General features: G+C 32.7%; 1 protein-coding gene across 6 annotated transcripts; it reads left to right on the top strand.

Moving 5' to 3' along the window:
* The first annotated feature begins 743 nt into the window (after window positions 1-743).
* LOC100264025 (transcription factor bHLH144) lies at window positions 744-5,472 on the top strand. 6 transcript variants are annotated; one of them, XM_010657339.3, is made up of 4 exons: window positions 744-922; window positions 1,962-2,102; window positions 2,843-3,025; window positions 4,033-5,472. In XM_010657339.3, the coding sequence occupies exon 4, from the start codon at window positions 4,368-4,370 to the stop codon at window positions 5,100-5,102; it is 735 nt and encodes a 244-aa protein (XP_010655641.1). In that variant the 5' UTR covers window positions 744-922; window positions 1,962-2,102; window positions 2,843-3,025; window positions 4,033-4,367; the 3' UTR covers window positions 5,103-5,472. The 6 variants fall into 6 exon arrangements, with proteins under 6 accessions (XP_010655641.1, XP_002275365.1, XP_059596076.1 ...); XM_002275329.5 differs by having other exon boundaries at window positions 746-922; window positions 1,959-2,102; XM_059740092.1 differs by having other exon boundaries at window positions 787-1,523; window positions 1,959-2,102.
* Window positions 5,473-9,739: the final 4,267 nt, after the last annotated feature.

The following is a 9,739-nucleotide window of genomic DNA, read 5'->3' as shown; positions in this document are numbered from 1 at the left end:
TATTTTGATTTTTTGATATAAATATTTAATAATTTAAAATATCTATACATTTTAGTTCATTTTTATTACATTTATTTTTATTTTTTTATAATGAAATTAAATATAAAATTTTATTTTCTTTCATATATTTTTTTATCATGGTATTTCTAATTTTAGAAATAAAAAACGTAATAAAATATTTAAAATATTTTACATGTGCCATAGTGTTTTGAAATTCCCTCTTTGTTTATGGTAAATTATGGGAGAATGATTAGGTATTTTATCATCTATAATGTAAAATAATGGTGTTAATATTACTATGAATTAAAAAATATTAATGGTAATTTAATAGAAGCAAATTAAAATTACGATTTTTTATTTTTATTTTTATTTTTTGTGAAATAAAAATAAGGCAATATTCGTTTTGTAATTATATTAATTAATAAAGGGAATGCTATTTTATTTAGGTTGTTGGAGAACAAGCTACGCACACAATCGAGGCACCTTTCCTCTTTCATTTGACTTTTGATCCTTCGTGACGAATAAGAACATGCCACGTCGACAAATAATCACGACATAACCCGTGATTAGCAAACTGAGGGTTGGACAACAGGCTTGATCGTCAAAGCTCGTGAGGCCCACTCTTCACCACGCGTGCTGCATCCAACGGCCGAGATTGAATCCGCAATAGACGGAAAGCATTTCCGATGCCCCCATCGAACGGCCCCAAATCCCCGGCTTTGACTCCACTGTGTCTGCACTTTGGCACACATCCCCATGCCCCAACCCCCATTGAAATTAAAATTAATACACTCGCTCGCTCACACCTTTTTCACCTCACATATCACGAATCTCGCAAACGCGCACTCTCTCTCTCACTAGCTTTCTCTCTCTACAAGTCTTCATCGCCACTGGCTTGCTCCATTTTTCTCACAAACCCTAGGTCCGGATCTGTTGGTGTTTCTTCTTTTACTCACTTTTTTGTTTTTGTTTTTTGTTTTTTTGGTTTATGGTCTGATTTTTGAGGTGAATCGTGGTGTGGTCTGTTCTTCTGAGGAATTCTTTTCTTATTTTTTTTTCTTCTTTTGTTTTGATTTCGGTTTGGATGCCGAGAAAAGCGTGGAACCTGAAGAGGATTTGAGGTTTGACTGTTTTTAGTTTTAGAATTTCAAGATTTGTTTGGCAACGAAAGAGGGACTGTCTTGTTAGTTTCTCTTCTTGGGAAGCTAGGGGTTTTTATTTTTTATTTTTTTATGTAATTGTGGTGTGTGATTGAGCTTCTCTGGTGTTTGTGCTTGGATTTATGGTGCCAATTTTGCTGATCTGTGATCTGCACGGATTTTTACGGTTTTGATTTGGTGTTGCCTCGGTTTTGCCTCCGTTACCTTTGGTCTATTACTGAGGAAGGTCGGGGGGACTTGAAGAAAATGGGAATTTGACTTCTATGTGGTTGTCTGGAGGTCTTTTTTTTCCAGGTCACAAACATGAAGCGTTGTAGATTTATAGCAATTTGTACCATTTCCGTACATTTTCTCAGCAACCAGGCAGGGGTTATGTTTTCTTCATCTGACTTTAGTTCTATTGATAATTGGTTGTTTTTGGGTTGGGATATCTTAAGCAGTCCGATTATTATTTTACTCTTCTCGAAAAGTTTAGGTTGCGGCATCTTACTATCTATCTCCCGAAAGCCAAACAAAGTGTTATCCTTTTCACCTCTGGGGGTTTCGTTTCTTATGATGATCACTTGTTGAGGGGTTTTGGAAGGGTTTCCCTTCCCCCTTTTTTTTTTCGTTCTCCCGGCTACTTTTTTGTAGTTAAAAGCAATGCGAATTTCACTCTTAAGAGCAATAAAGGTTCTTTAAAAATTATAAGAAGCTGATACTTTGCAATTTGACCCAGTGTTTCATTTCTTCTGTGTTTCATGTTCTTTGTTAAAAAGTTCTGCTTATATTGATGTCACTTTGATTCCCTTATTGCAGCAGAAATTTGGGCTCAATTTTTGGTCAGATTGGATTGAGAAGTCAATCAAAATGACGTGGACATCTTCTTTTGTGAATTATAGCAGGAATTGTGTTCGCTTGGTGGTGTTCTTTCGTGTGATTCTGTAAAATTTGATTGTTTTCGTGAGGACTCTCTCTTAGCTCTAGTTTAATGTTGTCTTTTTAACCTTTCAATTGTATTTTTCTTCTTCTTTTTATTAGAAGATGTATGTGTATTCGGTGAAAAAAGGAAAAATTTGACCACACTTCAGATTGTTTTGATGCTTTTTGTTTATCCTTTTTCTGGTTGCAACAACAGGCCTGAAAGAGAAACCACAAAACTCTTAAAATCTTAGGGTGTGATATTGTTTCAAAATAGTAAAAATCAATATGATGCAGGACTTTTTTTTTTTTTTTCTATACGATTCAGAACTGTTTCAGAAAATTTCTGGGAAACCAAACAGTGATTTTCAGCATTTTTTTTTCCTCAAAGGAATAGATCATGCATTATATTTTTTAAAAATGTTTCACTGTTTTCATCTAAATTTTTTGAAAAATAAGAAGCTTGGTTTGAAAATCTTGAACGACAGCCGCTTATTTTGCATGTTTTTCTACTTTCCGAAAATGAAAAACGCATTCATTGAAGCTAGGTGATTGCCCTAGGATTAATCAATCTCAGGCTTTTCTTTATTGGGTTCCAAATAGTAAAATAATAATGATAATAGTAGTAGTAGTAATAATAATGATAATAAATTTCAAAAGTCAAACTCATTACCTTTTTTTTACATTTTTCTGAGCAACAGCATATCACTGATGTGCTGTTGTTTATCTTTGATATTTCTTTTCAACTGATGATCTAATGGGATTTTGGCTTGCTGATGTAGGTGAAATATCATTTGTTGTGAAGGAAATTTTTTGATTCACTTTGTTGCTTATTAATACTGGTTGAGGAAGTGAGAATGTACATTGCAGTAACCTTAAAGAGATATCGAGCAGTGAAAGAAGTTGGGAAGATTAAAATGAGTGTTGGGATCATTGCGCATTATCAACTGATGCAAGTTTGTCAGGTAAAGGTGTTTTCTTATGTGATTCATTATTTCAGGTTTTCTGTAATGCTTTGCTGGAAATGTTTATTTTATGTTCCTGTTGATAGCTGTAGTTAGAGTCTATCTAAGGCTTCTTATGGCTTATGATATGCCCAGATACATTTCTTGTTTGAGGTTATGCTTGTGTCATTTGAAATGGAATTCTCCTTGGGTTTGAAATCAATTATTTTTCTACCCAGATTTTATTAACTTTCTGAATTGGTGCAAACATCATTGTAAAACCATGATTATAAGTTATGACCGTGTTGCTAATGTTGAAATAAGTAGATATATGTTGATCTAGTTCCATCCTTTGTAGCTTGTTGGGGTTTTGACATCAAATGACCTCCATAAGGTCAGGTTTCAAGGGCTGCTGAAAAAGAAGATCAAGGATATATCATAAATGTTGATCTAGTGATATCAAAATGTTTTTTCATTTCTGATTATTTGAGATTGGGTACCCAACTGAAGTAATCAATCCAGCAATTTTGAGTCATGTATTATTATGTTTTCATGTGTGAAAATGGGAGCATGGATTATTTTACTGCTTTTTTTGTTCATTCTGTAATAAATGTTTGATAAAAAGAAAGAAGAAATTAACTATAAGAAGGAACACATCAAGAAGAGAACTAATTGAACCATATTGAAATCAAATAAAGATTGAATTGACAGTGCAAAATTTGATTAAATTCAATCATCTAAATATTCCTCCAAAAGAAAAGATTGATAAATTGGAAGTTTAGAAGTTTGTAAATGTTAGAGTGAAGGTCAATACATGGACAGACTGAGGTTAAAGAGATGAAATTCATGCTTGGACATGCACATTTAGTAGATGGTGCCATGTCTATCATGAACATTCTTAGTGTTGAAATAACATTGTTTACAGTATTCGATTGCTTTTCTTGAATATGTTCTCTTGCTATACTGATGGTACCAATTTAAACGTCTTAATGGTGCCTATAATCACGTTTTTCTATCTTCTATTGCAGGCTGAGTATTTCCGACAATTGCTAAAACCTGTTACGTAGTTTAGTGTTGCAAAGCTCGGGGATATTGGGGACATACTGCCTTGGTGTTGTGTTTATACTGAGAGGGCAGTAACAAAAATTAAAAATCTGGTTCTGGTACTGTTTTTTTGGGTTAGACAGCAGTTTATTCTCTTATGGCAATACCATAAGTGTACTATTTAGCTTTCTCGTCTCCTTAGGATCCTTCACCCAATTGAAAACCAATTGCCACCATCCCCAGTTGAAGATAAAAAAATTGCCAACTCAAAACTGCAAATCCATCTTTTCAGATAATTGTTTGTTCAAGAGGACTACTAATGCAGAGGGACCAGCAGTTTTGCCCCGAAAAGGTGATGCTACCTCTTGCAAATGAAGTGGGTAACGATTACATGTATAATACCCCTGTTGAATCTGCCTTTGGTGCAGTCTTTCCGCCAGGTGCAAAGGACTTGGGACCATTCCATGGTGTTGAGTTTCAACCCTCTGATGTTTGCCCAAAGAATTTTATTATCTTTGACCAGACTGATCATAGAAGCCAGATCATGTTTCATCCAGCAATTGCTCAGAAATTCAACTGTCCCAGTTTAAATCTTTGTGCAACTTACATCCATAACAATCTGGAAAAGAGAGAAATTAACATTGACGAGGGAGAAGCATCCTCTGCCCTGAAAGAGGATTCGGAAGATATTGATGCATTGTTGAGCCTGGAGGAGGAAGACCAAGAAGAATATGATGAAGAAGAAGTAAGCACAGCTCGAACTCATGGAAACTATGGAAGCAATTGCGAAGATACTTGCTCCAGTTATGGTTCAAAACCCAGAAAGATTAAGTTATCATCTTCTATCCTGAAGTCATCTAGCAGTGGCAGCAGCTGTAACAGTGAAAGGAAACGGCAGAAAATGAAGAAGATGGTGAAGGCACTGAGAGGAATTGTACCTGGTAGCAGCCAAATGAATACAGTTGCTGTTCTAGATGAAGCTGTTAGGTACCTCAAATCTCTGAAGGTTGAAGTACAGAAGCTTGGAGTGAGTAATTCGAAGAAAATATCTTGAATCTATGCTGCGGTAACAGCAATTGAATTCAATCTATTTTATTATGCTTCAGTTACCCTTTATTAGTTGGGACTCTCTCTTTCTCTCTCTGTCTCTCTCTCAAAAGCAGGTTGGCATTATAAGGATGATAATGATCAAGTATTTGAGATGAGGGTCATGTTAGAAATTCCAGTTTCAATGATGCTTTCCTTAGTGGGATGACCCCAGCTTGTTTTGTTTTTCACTTTGTTGGTGGGAAGGATGGGCTGTGGGTGTTTATGTGTAATATGCAAAACCTCTTCCACTTGGGTGTTATCCTATCTGAACTCTTTTCATTTTGGTTGGCCAATACATTAAGTGCTATAATAAAGTGTACTTCGGATTTAATTAATATGCTCTCTATCCTACTCTCCCTGTTGAGATTTCCCCCCTTTTTTTTACTCTAGCATTTGTTAAGGATCAGTAGTCCTTGTGTACTGAGTACTTGATATGCTTTTATATATGAGCATGGCTTGCTCAGCAATCTCACTATTTTCAGTTTCTTTATGATACTTGCAACATGCCTTTTTATCTGTTTGTGCTGGAGATCAAGAGACATTGGGGTCATGCTCATGTTCATGTTCATGTTCCTTTGCATGCATGGTGGTGCTTTTCTATTACCTCCCCCTGCTGCAGAGTCAGGTAGTGGTGTTCCTTGTTAGTGGTGCACCAACAGACTTTTTGTGACATCTCTGCTCTTCCAAGATTTGTGCTCCTTCATAGGTCCCACCTTTCTATCTCTTTTATTAAATTTTGCAGTGTATTTTTCATGTTTAGTCAATTATTTTCAATTTCTTTATAGGGGAAAAATGCTTATTCAAGGACAAAAGAGAAGCCCCAACCACACAAGTAGGTAACAGAGGATCCAAGCATTAGGGTATCTATATAATGCCCTTTTTTGCCTTGTATGATCACAGAAGAGATGATCCAAAACATGAATAAAGCTTCCAAACTCCCTCACTCTTTTTCTGAACTTTTGGCTGCTTTGCTCTTTTCTGATCCACCAAATAATGCAATGTAGGGCACATTTCAACCATGGAACATGGCAACACACTTGAATGGCCCTGAAAGGCCGTCTCTGTGTTGTTCCTCTTAATTATGGTGCTTATGCATATGGGGTTCCTTGGTTTGGGTTTTCCCTTGTTAGTACTTAAATGGAATTGGAAATAAGCTTTACATGTGGGTGTAGTTGCTTTGCTATATTTTGCTGACTTGTACTCTTTTCATCGTCTTCACTTGCTCCTGTTCTGTTAGCAATATTTTGTCAAGAGTTTGATAAAGCCCGTCCCTCTCAATCAAGACATTTGATGCCTTAGCAGAAAATTCTCTTGGACTGAAACATATCCCTCCTTTTTGTTGTGAACATCCTACCATTTATGTTTGTGTCTTCCACTGTCAGGTTTGAATGGAATCAAACTTCAGGCTGATTTCTTGTTTTGGGCTCAAACATTTTATTAAATGAAGTCGGATTAAAATTACTCTTAGCCAAGTTAAGTTGTTTTATTTGCCTCAAAATGGCGTGAGTCCAGGACCATAGCAATTCAATTAAGACGTTGAATTTGAATTAGGCTAGTGTTTATCCAATCAAATAAGCTGTCTTAGACATAAGCTGTGATCGCAAATTCTCAAGTGTGATGGTAGAGGGAAATCAATTGCTTCATTGTTCAATATGAATAATTTATTGAGCCGCATGGCTCTAAAACATTTGACTCTAGAGATATGCATCCGGCCACTCCATTCTAATGGGCCCATATATCACGTAACATTACTTAAGATTGCCCTCATTGAATAAAAATCAACTGGTGAGCCAATTGCCAAGTTGGGGGGCATTTATCTCTTCGTATGGTGCGTTTGATACATAGCAGTAGGAATGAATATAGGACAGGAATAGTTGAAAATGTCGTTGACGGTAAGATCTGATTTCAATTGAAATGGATTTTTAATTCATATTCCTATATTAGAAACCAATCTGAGCACATACCAATGAGAAATGGGATTGATTTCCTCGGACCGGACCAGCTGGTCCGACTGAATAAACTTTCCGGTAGTCTAACCGGTATTAAACCGTGTCTAAACTTATCAAATGACAAGCTTATAAAACTTAAATTTGGGCCATGTTTCTAGGCCCATACAGCTAGCTTGTTTAGCTTGGATGTTGAAGTTATTTATAGGGCACTTAGAGCACATAGAATCCATCTGCTTCCGATGTGGGACTGGGAATAGGATTAAATAGAGGCAAAACATTGCTTCTTTGAGGGCTGGACGGATCTCAAAGTTTGAAGCATTTGAAGTTTGAACCATTGAGCCACCATATTTATTAAATGATATTGTTAAAAAATATATATAATAAGAATCTAAGATTAATATTTTTATTTCAATTTTTTTTCATATAAAATCTTTAATGAAATGTAAATATTTAAATTCCTGTTTATTTTTATAATAATAATATAATTATTATTATAAAAAATAATATAAATTAATTAATAGAATAATTTTAAAACAATAAAATACAAAGACAAAAAGATAAAATTAAATATTTTAAATTTTTTCATCTTAAATATATTTTCATTATTAAATATTACATATTTCTATTTAATAAAATTTAAAATATTAAACTTTATCATTTAATTTAATATACCAAATATAAAAATCAAATATTATTAAAATTTGTAATTTTATATATTTTTAATTTTTTATAATTATTTTTAATTTTATATAATATATAAATTATATATTTAGTACATCACTAATTCGACCGTGATTCGACTACCGGTCCGATCAATGAACCATGAATCGACAATTTTTCCGGTTTGATGACCGATTTGATTTTAAAAACATTGGATTTCCCTTTATCATTCTAAACAAGTGAGTGCGGGTACTTATAGGATTCGTAAGATTATTATACCAATTGCATGCTAAACAGGCATGTCTTTTATGGCAAACCATAACTATTTTTTTTTTTTTTATAAGTAAAGGATATGCATTAAAAAAGGCATAACGCCACAAAGTATATAAGGAGTATACAAGGCAACTAAGGCCTCAAAAAACAAAGACAAAAAGAATCACTGTCATTTAATCCTATTTTAAGTATACTAGTATGATTATATTCAATTAGTTATTGCTAACTTCATTTCTTAATTTTGTTGGCAATGTAGTGTGTTAGAGACATAGGTTATGTTTGATTTAAGAGAGTACTAAGGAAATAAAAATAATTATTAAAGCTATTATTGGTTCCATAAAATTTGAGGGAAACATAGTAGAGAGAAAAAATAAAAGGAAAAAAATTGAAGGAAAATAAAAAATAGATTGAAAATTAATAAATTATTTTTATATGCTTCTTCAAACTCATTTTACTTATTTTTCTCTATTATATAAAGATTAATTAATTTTAAAAAATTCAAATTGCATAAATTTCTAATTAATTTTAACTATATTAGATTTTCTTTTGTATTTTTCACGGTGAAATCAAATATGAGAAAATAATTTTCTTTTGTATTTTTTTTTCCTTTTCTTAGTACTTTTTGAGTATTAAACATAAAAAAATGATTTTCTCTTATTTAGTTGTACTATGAAAAATATGAAAGAAAAGAAAATTAAATATAATTAAAATTAATTAAAATTTATGTATTTTCAAATTATTTAATTTTTATTTCAAAAAGTTATAATAAGTAAAATGAATTTGAAGGAACATATAAAAATAATTTGACTTTATATCGATTTTTTTTCCTTATTTTTTCTTTTTTTCTACTTTTTCTTTCTATTTTCTTTCCTTTTCATTTCCCTTTAATTTTTTCAAAAACCATATCGTGGACCCTACATTTTGCTCGATGCGTCCCACTCAATGTTGAACTCGCATTTTATTTTATTTGGTGAAAATTTGATTTTTTTTTTTTAAAGACTTGGAGTCACCACTTATTTTTGTTTTATTTTTTTAAGGAAAAATAAAATAAGAAAGAAAACTTTAAGTGTGACTCCTTATTTGGAAAAGATCGTCTGTGAAAAACCAAATTCGAGTCCACAGGTCAGGTTACTTGTTACAAAATTTCTAAGTTGTCAACGTTTCAATTCTATACACATCCAATAAATATAGACATAAGAACATTTCCATGAACTAATAAAAATGAAACTAAATAGAAATGAGGAAATAAAATATATACCAAAACAAGTCTACAACAAATCGAATGCCTCATTTACAACTTTCCTAATCTCATTTTCTTCCGTGAAATTTGGTTCTCCACATGTCGTAAATCTATGCTCAATCAATATAATACCAATAGTGGAATGAGCCCATGCAAAACAAAAATGAGCCCAAAGTAAATATCCAAAAATATGAAGAGACCCAAAATTCAATAAACCCAAAAACAATCCACAAATTGGTCTAATAAATTTTGCCAATAAAAATAGACTTAAATTAACAAATATAACCCAATAGAAATATCCCACATGTTATAGACCCTAGTTCAAAATTTTTTAATTAATAATTAAAATACAAACACAATCAACCAAGCTTAAATATAAAAAATCAAAATAAATCAAATTAGACCTAAATTTAATATCTAATAATTCAAGTCTAATTTAATATGCAAACCGAATTCACAACAAAAACTAAGTCCAATTTA

The sequence above is a fragment of the Vitis vinifera genome, chromosome 10 (genome assembly GCF_030704535.1).
Source record: "Vitis vinifera cultivar Pinot Noir 40024 chromosome 10, ASM3070453v1".
Taxonomy (NCBI): Eukaryota; Viridiplantae; Streptophyta; class Magnoliopsida; order Vitales; family Vitaceae; genus Vitis; species Vitis vinifera.
This window is presented reverse-complemented; position numbering and strand designations above follow the sequence as displayed.